Here is a 15,956-nt window from a genome sequence, read left to right as displayed (position 1 = left end):
AGGCTTTTTCCAAATGGCCCTCCAAACTTCTTTGCCAAATGTTCTGGAAATGTAATTGCATTCTCCTTAGGCTACACCCTCGGTAAAGTGTTGCCAAATGTAAAGAGCTCGGAGATAATTTTCCACTCGACAATGAAGCTTACGAAGGATCCATTTTTGTCAAAAAAATAATAATAAGAGTCTAAAAACATCATGTGGAAAGAAGGAGAGACTATATGTGTTCTGGAATGTAAGGACAATTGAAGTCTTGAAGCCATTATGACAAGGCCATTAACAGAATCAACCAAGTTCAACCAAGAACTAGATTCAGTCAGAAAAAGGGTGTGGTGTATTATATTATATCCACTCTATCTTCCCCTAAATACTAAATTCCCAAGGACTTATAGTTTCACCCCCTCCGCATAAGAGTATTTAGTTTGAAAAATAAATGAAAATTTTTGCTAGTGGACTAAAAAGCAGTACAGATAGCTGCCGCAAGGGTTGTTTTCTTGCCTGAAGAAACATTTATATAATTTTCTTGGGTCTTTTTCTAAATATAAAGAACATTTTTTTTCCTAATTTGATATCTTTAGTTTTCCTTTAAAAGCCAAATTAAAAAATAAAAGTTCTAAATTGATCTTCCAGTCCTTTCAAATGTTTGTTTTTGTCTTTTGCTAGACCACCATATGTGAAATATTGGGTAAAAGAAAGAAAGAAATGTAAAACGCTTGAAAAAATCAAATGAGCAGATCTAGGAAGAAAGCAAGTTTGGAGTTGAAGGTCAATCAACTAACCCAGAAAAGTCCAGTTTCATTTATGGTGATGCAGAACTTTGTGGTTGATGAGGCTTGTTGATTCATAGATGCCATTGATCACAGAAAACAGCAATTTCTTATGTTCTAAGCACTAGGGGTATCTGCAGTGTCATCTAATTGAGAGCAAAAATCTAATCCTTTAAATTCACTAAATGGAAAAAAATGGAATAAATTGATCTTCCAATCCTTTCAAATATTTGTTTTTGTCTTTTGCTAGACCACCTTATGTGAAATATTGGGTAAAAGAAAGAAAGAAATGTAAAATGCTTGGAAAAATGAAATGTAAAATGCTTGAAAAAATGGATTTTTCAAATGAGTAGATCTAGGAAGAAAGCAAGTTTGGACTTGAAGGTCAGTCAACTGGCCCAGAAAAGTCCAGTCTCATTTTTGGTGATGCAAAACTTCGTGGTTGATGAGGCTTGTTGATTCACAGATGCCATGGATCATAGAAAACAACAATTTCTTATGTTTTAAGCACTAGGGGTATTTGCAATATCATCTAATTGAGAGCAAAAATCTAATCCTTTAACTTCACTAAATAGCTTTCTCTGTAATAAGAAAGCAAACTAAGAAATGATCCAAAATAACACACATAAGAATTCACAAACCTATAAAACTTTGGTGACACCTAAACCCACACACATTAATAGCATCTACTTCTATTATAACCATCTTCTTATGCTACATAATCGCCAATATAACAAGAGCTACTGGCCTACATACCCTGTTGGTTAAATCCCATATTGAAACTTAACCAAGACTAAACCATCCGACGAGAAAACATTACAGCAAAAGCTACCTCAGAATCCACCTTTTGCCTCGACCTAATAATATTCTATGATCTCTTGCCAAACCAGATAAGATATCAATTACACACACAAATTTCCACAAAAATTACAACATAAATAGAGAAAATCTAACCTGGACAGAAGCGAACGTGAGCATGAGCACGACAAGAGAGCTCAAGGGCAGCGTAAAAGAACAAGTGACACAAGTGACACGAGGCAGAGAACTCAAACCCTTGCCAACCGTGAGGGAACGCTGCTTCAAGCGCGAAAGGGGGAGTCAATCAAGGTAAGATAAAGGTGAAGGACTTCCATACATCCGAATAGAACCAAGGAAATCTTACCTGGAGAGGCGAGTGAAGGTGAGGGTCAGACACAAACCAATCGTGAGGTAGAGAGAGTCGTGAGAGCGTAAAAAGAGTACTGCCCACGGCCCTCGTGCGGAATCTTCAGCGGCGACCGCAAAATCAAATGAACGAGCAATGGAATCGAAGCTTCCGAGCTTACCCAACTATCCTACTACGAGCGCGACACGAGCATGAGAGCAGAACGGCGGGAGGCGATCTTCGAGGATCTCCGATGGACACCGAAGAGTAGCTCGCGAAGGAGATGGAGGGACGACGGAGAGAGGCGTGTGGCTACAAAAAGCATGAGGATCTCGGATGGACATGGGAGAGAGAGCAGCTCGCGAAGGAGAAGGTGAGGGATGACAGAGAGAGAGAGGCGTGAGAATGCAGAGGAGGCGTGAGGTGTGAGGCTGCGTGAGGCAACGGTAAGGAAGAGGTAGGGTTTTCTTATTCGAAAAGGGCAAAAGCGAAATTTGGTTAATAAATGAGGACAAAATGAGCAACTAACAAATTTTTATTAAACCAAGAAGCTGCATCCCGAAAATGCTACTTTGAGAATGCACCTCCACCCCTCCATTCCCCTAAACCCCTTTGAAGGCCCTTGGAGATGCAATTGCATCTCCCCAAAGTGCTAAAAAAAAAAAAACAAACCAAACACCACAGCATTTGGCCAAACCCCCTTAGACCCCAAATGAGCATTCTAAATGTTGAACCAAACAGGCCCATCGATGTGCTTCGTGAGTAGGACATTGCCTTCAAGATGGTTATAGTGCGCATTGAGACATAGCTAAGGGACGATAAGTATTGATCCCAGCACCATCAAGAGCTAGAACTGATTATTTTCTTACCATTATGGTGATATTGGAAATTGGCACTTGCATGTAGAATTGTGGTTATGTCTCTATCCTATGTTCTTATTATCGATTTCGGGTGTAATGTGCTTTGTACCAAAGGTGCACCTGAACAAAAGGTTTTTGAAAAAGTGGTTTAAACAAGGCCGAAGCATGTTGGGGAAGGACTTAGGATCTACTCACTTGTGGGATGCAGTATGCTTGAGTCTCCTCATGCCAGGCACAAGATCGAAAGATAAATCACAAGTTTAACGTAAGATGATGGAACATTGAACCTATAATTCTAATGTTGAAATTTTTCCAGGTCCGTGGTTTTTTTTTTTCCCCATAGGCTAGTTGTCCATTTGTAAATCGCTCTAAAATCAATATCAAGGCATGCATTTGAATCTTGGTTCTTTAGTATTCTAGTTTGTCCATGTGATCTTTTGGAAATTACCTATGTGGTATCAGGGTTTCGAATATGGGGTTTATTAGAATTCTCACGAAATTTGGTATCAGGGTTTCGAATATGGGGTTTATTAGAATTCTCACGAAATTTGGTGCCAATACCATATATCCTTTCCAAAGATTCCTGAATTATGTGGTTTCTTTTGTGAAGCGAATCATTGGAACCATCGTGATTCTCTCCTCTGTGAAGCGACACTGGATCAATATTCTCCATTGAATTGTTATTGGATACTGAGGACTTAGAGACTCTCTTGAGTGTCTGTAAAAGGGTTTCTTTTTTTTTCATCCAAGTGTATCTTGTTTTTACTACGAATTATTTTCCTTGGTTAACAATAATTGTACTTTTGCCGATATTCACACATTCTTTAATTTTCTTTCTACCTCATATAGGAAATAAGGTAATACGGTGGTATACTATATGCATATTTTATCGGATCATATGATGAAGAAATCGAATCACACTTTGTAGGATTTGAACCTACGACATCGGATTTTGGAGACCCACTTTTATCACAATAGATAAGATATCAGAGAGGCTTAGTAGGGCGCATCAACCAAGCAAATGCCATTAAGGCATGACGAAGACTCAAAAACAGAGATGGCAAAGAATACGACAGGCCCAACTCTTTGGTCTTAAGAATGAGTGATTACCTTTCTCCGATCCTTATTGCTCAACCTAAGAGCGGACAACAAATGCGTTCCACTTATTGAACAGGATTCTATGGTCGGTCCGCAACCCCTTGATGCCAAAGGCGTCCTTAGGGTGATCTCGGAAGAATTGAAATCTTAGATAATAAAAAAAACCTCGAGCTGTTCCCCTGATTCAACTGAAAGGACATTTCTTGGTCATGCCATCTGTGAGTTAATTGGTCCTTGTTCGGCACAATCGCTTTCCAAGTAGATTCATTAATTACTTGACTATTGGCAGGGTTAGATCAAAGAGTTAGACTTTGAAATGTTGCCGATCTTCGAAGTCTATGTTGACACTCTAGAGATCACTCTTTCTCGACTAGCCTTAAAGCATGCCATTCCGCTATCACATCCTTTATCGCTGGACTAGACTAGGTTTTGAAGATTGAGGAGTGGCTACTATTAATTGAATTCCATAACCAATTCCCAAAAAAAATGGTAGTAAAAGACTACCACTTTCTCCTAGCCTGGGATCCCAACTACCATCCATATCCTACCTGCTATCAATAGTCCTTCTACCTGTTACTCACTCTCTGTCGGTACACATCGAGCTATGAGTCCCCAGGGAGTCCATAAAGACTTCCTCAATCCAATCAACCCGGTCCTTGGTCATGGCCAAAAAAAAGGCAAGGCAAGGGAAGGATTCAAGAACAAGAAACTCACACAAATGCTTGTAGGGATAGAGCTTCAACGGCATAATTATGAAGATCCAAATTATTTCTAAATATGTCGTTAGTGGGACATAAACCTACAAACATCTCTAAAAAAAGATACCATAACTATAGGCGTCATATTCTCTTGAAACCTTACTTATGTTAGCATATTCTGCAATTGACACATGCCCGGGAGTAAGAATTGTCGGAAACAACTTTGGATTCACAAAACAGTTTCTTGAAGAACTAAGAAACAAACCGTAGTCTCGAGAAGAACAAGTTGATAATCACAGGGTAGAGAGAGAGAGAGAGAGAGAGAGAGAGAGTTACTTGGAGCAGCAAAATAGGACCATCTTCGTCAACCCAAAGTCACCAACACGTTCAATTATGTTAGCATCTAGAGAGACATTACTTGGCTTCAAATCACAATGAATTATTGGGCTTTCGAATTGATTATGGAGATAATCTAATGCAAAAGCAACATCAATGGAAATGTTTATCCTTGTTATGAGACTCAATTTCTTGAAATGCCCATCTACATCGTTTGGAGCTAGATTTGGGAGTAGCCACTCTTCTAGGTTGCCATTGACCGTGAACTCATAAATTAAAGCCTTAAACTCATCACCCTTATAATCAATGTTGGAGCATGACGTCAAAACTTTCACAAGATTTCACATTTTATGCCCTTCAAAACCCCGCACTCTGCTTTGAAGCTCTTGAGAGCACCATGTCATGTTAAATTAAACACTTTCACTCCAATGACATTTCCATTCTCTTGGAGTAGCCCCTAGACAGATCTAAAACTTCCGACCCCAATCAGATTAGTCAAAGAAAAACCATTGGTTGCTTTTAGAAGAGCTACATAAGATAGATTCAACATTGTGTCATCTAAAGAGCTTGAAATTGACTCATTTCTTTTCTACTTTAACCACCATAGATATAGGAAAGTGACAACTAGAGGTACTCCAAGAAGACCAAAAACAATGGCAATGGTAAGTTTCAAGTTATGGACCCATCCTTTACTTTTAGAGTTTCAAGAGACACACTGAGGGAGCTCAAATTCAGCATTCCTCCATAGAGTTTTTCATTTCCAGCGACAAAAGTTGCACTTATGGTGCTAAAAAAAGTCCTTGAGTTCGTAGCGTGCCTTCAAAATGATTATAAGATAAATTTAGTTTTTCCAAAAGTTGAAATGCCTCTGAGAACTATAAAATTTCACCATAGAAATTATTTTTGGAAAGATCTAATTTCTCAATGCTTCTTAATGAGCTAATTGGTTGAGGAATAGACCCGTGGAAGAGATTATCTTGCATTTTTTTGTACTTTCAGTCCATCACAATTACTTACACTGCTCAATATTTCACCGTCCAGAATATTTCTAGAGACATGCAATTTGTCCAAAATATTTCGAGTTTCCAATTTCCATTGGAAGGACTTCACTCAAATGATTCCAAGATAAATTCAAATATAAGAGGCTACCGACCATGGGGAAATATAATGGGACCACTAAGATTGTTAGCAGAAGGATCTAGGTTTGTCAACCTCTGGTACTTGACTAGATACGAAGGAATTGGCCCTTCCAAGTTATTCCGACAAGATATAAAAAGATCAGCCTCTTCAAATTTTGCAAAAAGGATGGGATTATGCCAGATAGACAATTGCTCGGCAAGATCAATGCTGCAAGATTCAAGAGGTTCCCTAAATCCGATGAGATAGTACCCAAAAGAATATTGTCTCTCATTAGTAATCCCTGCAAGCTCACAATACTACCAATCTCTCTTGCAATCTCGTCCGATATCATATTTTGGCCTATTTCCAGGGTTGTAAGAGTAGCAGAGAAACTACCTTCATGCATCTACGACACCATCGAGTTAGTGACATTTGTTAGTGAGCAAAGGAAGCTCAGTTCATTTGCATTAAACCCTTTACTCTCGAGATAATTAGTTTGCGTTCGGTGATGCTTTCAAGAGTAAGTGTTTGTGCTTTTTTTTATTCCTCGAAACAGAAATAGAACAAAAAGGCATTTGGTAATTTTTTTGTTCTTAAGAACAAATTTATTATTGGAAACAGATTTGGAATAGAAATAAGAAACACAAAAAAGTTACGTTTTTGTTCTTGGAAACAACTCAAGAAATAAGCTTTTTTTCTATTTTCTTTTCTTCTTTTTCTCTTCTTCTGTTCTTCCCCCTAGCTGATCGCCCATCTCGGCCGAGGCTAGTGACCGGCCAAACTAGGCCCGACGACCTCACCAAAGCCTAAATAGCCCCTCGCAAGATTGCCCCAAGCTTGCCAACCACCAACGAGACCCCCCAATCCTCGCCCTGCCACAACAAGGCCTAGGGCCTCACCAAATTTGGGAGAGGACGAGCCTCGCCCGACCACCACGAAGTCGGCATCACCTGGGTGGGTGAGGATGACCTCATGATGGCCGGACGAGGTGGAGCCTCGCCAGATTTGGATGAGGTCGCCTCGCCCAGCTAAGGTGAGGCTCCCTCGAGGCTAGCGACCACCTAGAGAAAGGAGAAGAAAAAGAAAAATGTAATAAAATTATTAATAAATTAAAAGAAATTCTAAATCACAAAAATATTTGAGGTCATACTAAACACATTTTTATTTCGGGAATAGAAATTTTGTAAAATTACCAAATGCCTTAAAATGTTCATAAATTGTTCATAAGAATAGAAATAAAAAAAGTGTCTCAAAAAAAAATGTTTCTAGGAACATAAACGTTACCAAAAGCACTCTTAGAGTATAAGGTGACCTTCAGAAGGTTATGGAGGTTCACCAAAGAAGGGACTTTCCTAGAGAGCTCATTGGCTCCAAGTTGAAGCACTCTTAGATTTGTGGCATTCAATATTGACAATGGAATAGATCTAGCAAACTGGTTTAAAGAAATGCTCAAAAATTGAAGATTCAGGAGAGTGAATCCTATATCTTCAGAAAGATTGTCGCGAATTTGGTTCACACCTACATTGATTGCAATTAGCGAAGACAGGTTGAAAACTGAAGGTGGAATGATATTGGAAAGCCCGTTCATTCCCAAGGCGAGATAATTTAGCTTTGTTAGTTGACCTAGAGATTTAGGAATAATCCCACTCAAATCATTGTCGGCCCAATAAATCCCCGCGAGAGCGATAAGTTCCCTATGAATGAAGGGATGCCACCAGTTAGGGTTCGTAGAAAAGCTGGCCACTTGAAGATTTGCCAAGGAGCCTAGCTCCACAAATCCTAACGTCCCCCCTTCAGCTCATTTCGTGAAATGTCTCTCACCACCGTTCCCTTGCAGTCAAGGGATTGCTGATGTTCATGATGGTTGCTGCATTGATAATCACTCATTAGTTCTTTCAATTTGAAGGGTGATTTGATCCGTGAAGCTATCGGGGACCGTTGGGTCGAATCCTTGAAATCCTCAGAACTGAAGCCCGCCAGTCCGTCGTTCTGGGTGAACGATCCCCGACTATGGTTGGCTCCATTGGTTAATGAGATATTGTCAAGCTACTTTATTATCCTAGATTTGTACATTGGTAAAATGAAAATATCGTTGCAAACCTATATTGAGAAACACGAATGTTTTTTAAGTGAATCCAACGCCACAATTGCACAGAGTCGTTGACTGGATGACTATCACACCTAGTTTTGTCAGATGACAAGATAGGCCTATTAATCACACGCTCCTTAAATCACACCAGAGATGTAATTTGCCTCTTTTTAAAACCTTTTAAAGCTACCCTTACGATATATAACACTCGCTCTCTGAAAAATCACCAAATCTTTTTTTATTCTATGCATAAGTTCTGTGATTAGATATTTTCTTATACATAAGTAGCTCGCTACAAGTGCAATTGTCGTGCGCGCTTGAACTCTATTATAGTCATTCATGTCTTCTTCTTCATGTCGATGCCATTTTACTCTTAGGCAATGGTAAGGGATGCAAATAAAAAATTGAAGGCCCAAATATACAGACGTGCAAGCCTAAATTCCCAAGTCTGAAATATAAGGTCCAATTTTCGGGTAGGTTTTAAATTTCTATTTCAAGTTGGGCCAGAAATGGGCCGGCCCAAAAGTTTCGATTATTTACTTTTAAATGTCTATGATAAAATAAATGTGAGGAATGTTTAATACTCTTCGTTCCCAAGTAGGAAAACCATCTACTTCTTTAATTGAATTACTAATGGAATAAACTATCATTATTTAAGAAAAAATGCAGTTGAATTCGAGAAAATGGCCCGAAACATGCCCAAAAAAAAAAAAAAAAAGATTTCTAAGTATGAAAATGGCCTCAAAAACTTTTGGGTCAAAAGTTATGTTATTCGAAAGCTGGTTGGATGAAATTTATGCAATTCTAATTAATTCTGTTAAATACTAATTATTAGGATAGACAACAAATAATAATAAACTTTGAAAAGGATGCACCTTTTCTACTATTTCTTTAGCTTAGACACTTGTTATTTTTGTGTTTTTACAATACCATCCATGGTCTAGCGCACAAATTCTATAACAACTCTATAAAAGTGATCCTTTTTTTTTTTTTTTTTGGTTAACTCTTTTTATAGAGTTCTTTTTTGGGGCGGGGTGGGGGCGGCGGCTTCTTCTTTCTTTTCTCGCGTCTCACTTTCTTTCTTCTTCTTAATTCCCTTCTTTCTATTGCACGCAATTCTCTTGCCAATTTCACGTTCAACACAATTCTTTAGCAATTCAAGCAATTTTCATGGCCGAAGACATTGTATTGCTTCTCTGAATTTCAACTTTACAATCCTATGAAATCCCACAATTGGCTTGCATTTAATAAAGATCAAATTCACGAAGATATGGTAAACATACATTGGTAACCCCAACAAGTCCCACAAAAAAAGTATCCTCCATATCATCACCGGCTGCAGACTATCAAGTTCTCGAGATGGACATCCAACCGCGGCATCGTCAGGTTGTCTTGAGATGACGAGATGGACATGTCTGGCAAGTTCTGAGGTCAAAACAATTACATCAACTACATGTTCTTCTTGCCTCGCCATGCTAGACAATCAGCCGATGGTGAGGTCAACAATGTCGAGCACATCCTCGGACTCCAATGGGACGCTTCAACGGAGTATAAATCGACCTGGTTCCGCTCCGAAATGCAACAGCCGGGTGACGAGGGTGGCAATAGGAATGGTGGGGGCAAAGATGGACCACGACTCGTCCCTGATGAAGTCAAACAACAAGTCGATGTTCTTGAGGAGCCAAACTGGGGACTTAACCGCACGCGATGGCAATTTGAAAACAAAGGAAGTATGGAATTGGGAATGCATTTTGACAAGAAGACTGTGAGGATGCTTATGATGGTGGAATGAACATGGAAGATTTCATAGGCAAACCTTGGAAGCCTCTCACTCGGAAGATCAAGGTTGTATCAGGTGTTCTTAGCCCTTACTGGTCCATATTATCTCAACAAATTTGTGAAATCATAGGATTCTCCAAAAATAGAGAATGGCCTACAAGAGAGAATACAGAGAGATGACAACGATGTTGCAAGAGTTGAAAACTAAGAGACATCAAAGACGTGAAAAAAAGAATGAAAGTGGGACTTGAAAGAAAAGAAAAATGAAGAAACAAAACGAAAAGAGTTGACCAAATAAAAAAAGGGGACTGAAAGAGATGGGCCACACAAGAGATAATATAGTCAAAACTCAAAAATAGGGAATGCTTAAGTTAAAGAAAGAGTGAAAAAAGAGCAATTATTTTGAAAATCGTTAATAAAAAGAAAAGGATTTGGGCTAAAGCCTGTTTCGGCCCGGCCAAAACAGAATAGTTTTTCAATCCGGGCTGTTTTCCTTTTTTGGGACCAAGCCCGTTAGTTTCCATGTTTGCTTGCGAGTGTATTTGGTTAAATCCGCGGTACATACCGTCCGATTGAATCAATTGACTGTTCAACAGCACTTGCTACCTTTGCACAAGTTGTGTATTTTAATTTTTGTAAGCCTGAATATTTAATTAATGCCGCAGTTTTGGACGATAGAACAAGAGCGTTGGTATGCGCAGATATCTAGGCTTTCTTATCGAAACTTGTTTATGAAGGCGAAAGTGAACTTGGGTGTTTAAGGCTCTGCATAGGAACATTTCTATTCCCCTATTTTTTTTGTTCTTTTGTTCCCCAGAACAATAAAAGAAAAAAAAATTCGTTTGGTAACGTCAACTAATTTTTCTATTCTCCGAAATAAAAAAGTGGCCAAGTCATAAATTTGGAATAGAAACGAGAAGTAAAAAAAAAAAAAAGTAATTTCTTGTTGGGAAATAATTTGTAGAAATAAGCCATTTTTTCTTTTCTATTTTTCTATTTTTTTTTTTTCTTCCTTGCTATGATTGTTGGCCTCGGATCTACTGCCGCCCACAACCACCGCTAGCTGTCAACCGCTACCTGCTGCCGACCACCACCCGTCCATTGTCGACCCACCGCCAGCCATCGCAGGCCACCCGCCACCACCCGACTGCCACTTGCTGACCACCACTACCTGCCATACGCCATCCATGACTAGATGATCACCACCCATCAACCGTCGACCGCCCCCAACAATAGTGTCGGTTGATTGCCGCCCATCGCGAGCTACTACCAATCACCCAATCACTAATTGTTGCCCGACAACCGGTGGTCTGCAAATCGGGCGGTCAACGAAGGGCGAGTGACGGTCGGCGGCGGCGCGCAGCCCGCGACGGCCCGATCGGCGATCGGTGTTCAATGATGAGTTAGCAAGAAGAAAAAATACAAAAATACAAAAATTTATAAATTGTACCAAACACATTCCTATATTTTTTTTATTCCAATAATATAAATTTTATAAAGTTAGCAAACATGTTATTTTACTCAGAAATTATTTCAAAAAGTAAAAATTGAAAAAAACTATTTCTCAAAAAAAAATTGTTTTTCGAAATAAAAATGTCACCATTTGCACCCTAAATAAGCCCGCGAATGGACACCTGCACAATCAACATTTACCAAGCATATATTCAGTAAATAAAATCTTATCGAAGAAGTGAGAACAGATTTAAAATTATTCAAGAGAATAGATGCCGAACATGTCGTCCTTGCACAGTCCGTCTTATCGACCTCCGTTGGCGGCTGATTTCATGTGACTCTCGTCAGATAGACCCATGCTTTGTAGAGATGATGCTTTAGGGTTTGAAGGAGGGTTAGGGTTTTTGCTTGTTCGGCTCGAGGAAACCTGAACCGATCCCAGAAATCCGTCAAGGAGTCTTCCTGAGGAATCGTGACATATACACGAGATAGCACCCTCCATTGATCCAGGTTTGTACAAGCCATCTATGTTGATCTTCCGAACTCCCATCTTCTTCGGCAGGAGCCAAATCTGAGGTGAGATTGCGGTTTCAACCTCGACATTCTTTGCTTTCGAGTCCCGCTTGTTGAAGTTTCTTGACATCGCAAGTGCAGAGTAAACTGAGGGTATGTTTGAGATATTCAAGCCAGATTATGGATAGTCTCTTCCTGTCAAATTGCAGAATGTGGCGACTAAACTCGGCAAATGATTCAAATAGCACAGTGAATTTCAAAGATTGTTCAAATGTCAAAGTATTTTCATCTTCCTCGCTCGTAGTGTCTGTTAGAATCACCATACCAGTGCATCTCATATTTTCACCATTCCGAGAGCGCGGATATCATGGTTCAATAGCTTGGCATGGTAGCAGGGACCTGCATGCTTCAGTTAGCAAAAAGTTTTTCAACCCTCATTAGTCGAAATTTCTGCCGCATACGACAGGATTGTATTAAAAATATAATTGGGTGTGTGTTGCGTGAGCATAGTTTTGGTATGGATGATAGTTTTTGGTTAGTGATGTTGTGTGCAAGTGTATGGTGTAGTTTATAGATGATAGAGAATGGACAAGGGATAAACTAGGATAATTGAAGGATAAAGAACATGGGATATGGGAAATAATTTCATTAGTTGGATAAAATAATTTTACAATAGTTGAAGGAGGTGTTGGTGAGGGAGCATGATGTGGTTTTTATGGTTGGCTCCACACAAAACATGGAGCTATTGCTCCTTTATATAAGCTACTAAAGAAGATTCTGGACTTCTCTTGAATGCTGTCCATGTAGGCTTCTCTAGCTTGTTCTAGGATTTATTGCTTGCTTGCATTCCCACGTGAATCTTCTAGATTCAACTAGCAATCTCCATTCTCAACAATTCTAGAAGGTTCTCACCTTCAAGATTAAGTTAGTAGTTTCTAGATATTTTTAGAGAAAATGGATCATAATTTCCAACAGATTGAAAGTAGTGTATCGGTGAGCCATCGCCATCTTCCTCAGCTTTTTTTTATCTTTGCTGCTTTTCCTAAGAATGGTGATTTGCGGGGCCTCTCACATGGATTTGGAATCTTTTTGTACGAATCGAACATACCATCACAATCGAAGGGCAATTCTTAACGGCGTGCTTTGACTTTTTGGATTTTTGATTATTTTCATATAGACCCGAATCCATCGGAAGAATCAAATCCATGAAGGGATTCATGTCCTTTATCTTTTAGATCTTATGATACAGTATATTGATTTCCAGATATTAAGATCGGCTCAAGTATTTGAAAGAATGACAAATTGGTGTGATAAGCACAAATGACAAATTAGTAAATTGACCGTTTTCTCAGTTACACTTCGCTTTGTGCTCTTGTGTGCTTATTGCGAGCGTTTACCCATGAATGTCTGTGCAGTCGCAACGTATATGGCTGTCAATCCAGTGTTTCATGCTCATACAAAACACATCTGGATTGAATTCGGTCTTGTCCGTGAGAAGGTGGCCCCAGTGATGTTCTAGCTCGTTACATATCCACCACTGATCGGATAGCTGATGTTTTAATGATAGGTTGATCACCTTCTCGATTTCGACTTCTGTGGGGTGATCTGACCGTCATTCATCCCGTTAAACTTGAGGGGGAGCATAGATATATTAAGTTGTTGATTGCACTCGTTAGGGATGTAGATAAGTTCTTTAGGATGCTTAACCTATATACCTTGATTACCTTTAGGATGCTCACCAAACATATGCAGATTACCTTTTATGTACAGAGATGTATGTAGTACCTTTATGGATGCAGTCTTGTACAAATTGAATGAAAAAATTCATTGCCTCTGTTCACCAGCTACTCCAACCTGCAAACTGGTTTGATCTCTTGCACAATTCCACTTGCTCTTCTCTATGGCCTCAAACTTTTTTTTGTTTTTCAGTAATCTCAGGCCTCAGCCAATGGTTCAACCGAACATTGGAGGGAAAATTGTAACGCGCATCAAGCCTTTTTCCATCCTTGTCTGATACAATAGCCAGATTCCCACCTTTCCAATCTGCTGATTCAGCCAAATAAGGCTCTTGAAGAAATGGGTACTGGCTCCAAACTGAGCAGGATTTCGTTCATTCATAAGCGGTACTTTTTCAACCATAACATGGACTGGTAAATCTTTTAGCAATGTTTTCTAAAGACCTAAAACATGCTGAAATACGCTGAACATTGAATGACAAAATTAATCTGGCGAAAACATTGCTTGCTGCAGTCTGCACATCAATGATTAAAGAGTTGATGACCTGGACACCATAATTTGGCCAAGTACATACGCAAGCTGTACTTACCTGTAAACTAACCTGGGTTCTGCTCTGTAATACAATTCTTATGGCTCTTTTTAAACATGAGCTCTCTAAGCTCATGAGCCAACAATTATTGTGTTCTGTAAGAGTTTCGGGGCTGCATCTGTTTGTTTATCTGTTTATCTTTTTCCATGTGTTCATCTATCTACATATATAACACAAGTGCAAGGGATATTTTAGGCTGTGTTTGGTGAACTGGATATAATTCTAATTAAAATTATTACTATCTGATCCAGTGCTTGAAGCAACGCATAATCCAGATATGTCCAATATTAAGTCTGGACGTTGATGGTGGCGCCCTTGAGTCTTCCTGTGTTTCTCACGGCCTCAAATCTGCACGACGATGACAAGGGTTGCCTTTCTCAGGCGACCACCCGCTATGGTTGGATTCCCTAGGTGACCATCTGTGGTGGTTGCACTCTCCAGGCGACTACCAGAAGGGTCGCCTGAGAACCTGCTATGGTTGCACTTCCCAGGCACCCATTCGTGGTGGTGGTGGCACTATCCAAGGGATCACCATAGCGGTGGTCACGATCTTTGCCGTGCTGGCTGCGGCAATTTTGGCATTTACGTTATCTTATTTGGCCTTTTTCAGTTTTAGAATTGAATTTTTATTCTTTCTTCAATCCTATCCTAATTAAGTGCACTCACTTGATGAGATTTATCCCTCAATATGAAGGAATTTGCTATCTCATCTTATTCTATCGTAGCTCAATTCCTGTATTCACAACTAAACAGGACTTTGTCGATCTTCTTCTTCACGTTTCTGGCCAGAAAAGGGCTTGTTCTTTACCTGATAATCGTCGTAGCAAAGTAGTTGCGATGACAAATCGAATTTAGTTTTGGTAAAGTAGAATAGACGAGATGAAAATACGCTGAGCCATTGGTGCAAGGAAACATCAGAAACTGCTATTATCATCACCAGCCTGGATGTTTCCATATTTGTACAAAAAGCAGCTTCAACATATAGAGTTATTACCACTTAATGTACTGGCATTCCTAATACAGCCTCGATGATCCTGTCAACTAGGGCAAGTCCTCTTTCTTAATCAGCACAAGAATACATATCCCATGAAAACATCTCTAGCTCTCAAACATGGACAAAGATCTATCAACCCCATGGAAAAAGCTGCCCGAACCAGCCGTGGCGACTCGGGAGGATGTAGTAGTCGAAGCGCGAGCTGATGGAGATGACAGCGAGCAGCGTGGAGACGGGGAGCGAGAGGCCTGGCTTTTTGGAGGCGAGGAGCGAGGGCCGCTCGAACCGACCTCCCTCTCCTCCTCTTTGATGGTATCCAGCATCTGCGATGACCGGTGCCTCATGACGCTCACAAACTGCGGGGGTGCGGCCTCCATGACGAACCTCGCGATCCTCGAATTCGCCATCCTCTTGGGGTTCGAAGCGGAGGCCTTGAGAAGCAAGGAGACAAGTGAAAGAGAAAACTTTCAATTGGGTGGGTCTGGTTTTCGGCTGTGGATGAGGGAGGACAAGATGGCGAGGACGGATGAGGCTTTTATAAAGCCTAAAGCTCAGGCTGACATGGAGTCAATGGTCTCATCAGCCCCGGTTTCCATCAGAGCTTCAGCCGCTAGTGCCGACCATCGATTTGGACGTTTCTTGCAAGAGCGTCCGTGATGCGCACGAAGGGCAACGCGAAGGTGAAGAGAGAAACCCTCCAACGTGGTGGGACACGTTCCCAGGCATGTGTCGACCCATGTATGGAAAACTGGATTATCTATGGATAGATTAAGGTTTCGTCGCCTTC

The 15,956-nt window shown here is 40.2% G+C and overlaps 1 protein-coding gene and 1 long non-coding RNA gene across 2 annotated transcripts; one reads left to right on the top strand and one right to left on the bottom strand.

Moving 5' to 3' along the window:
- Positions 1-11,648: 11,648 nt before the first annotated feature.
- On the top strand, positions 11,649-14,929 carry LOC120292816. Its single transcript, XR_005550424.1, has 3 exons — positions 11,649-11,846; positions 13,779-13,972; positions 14,427-14,929. It is a non-coding gene; the product is annotated as an uncharacterized LOC120292816 (long non-coding RNA).
- Positions 14,930-15,073: 144 nt separating this feature from the next.
- On the bottom strand, positions 15,074-15,688 carry LOC104440768. The gene has a single exon (XM_010053736.3). It carries the CDS (start codon positions 15,574-15,576, stop codon positions 15,274-15,276), a length of 303 nt encoding a protein of 100 aa, XP_010052038.1. The 5' UTR covers positions 15,577-15,688; the 3' UTR covers positions 15,074-15,273.
- Between the last annotated feature and the right edge of the window lie 268 nt (positions 15,689-15,956).

The sequence above is a fragment of the Eucalyptus grandis genome, chromosome 4 (assembly GCF_016545825.1).
Source record: "Eucalyptus grandis isolate ANBG69807.140 chromosome 4, ASM1654582v1, whole genome shotgun sequence".
NCBI classification, from domain to species: domain Eukaryota; kingdom Viridiplantae; phylum Streptophyta; class Magnoliopsida; order Myrtales; family Myrtaceae; genus Eucalyptus; species Eucalyptus grandis.
Note: the sequence above shows the minus strand (reverse complement) of the source record. Positions and strands in the feature narration are given on the sequence as shown.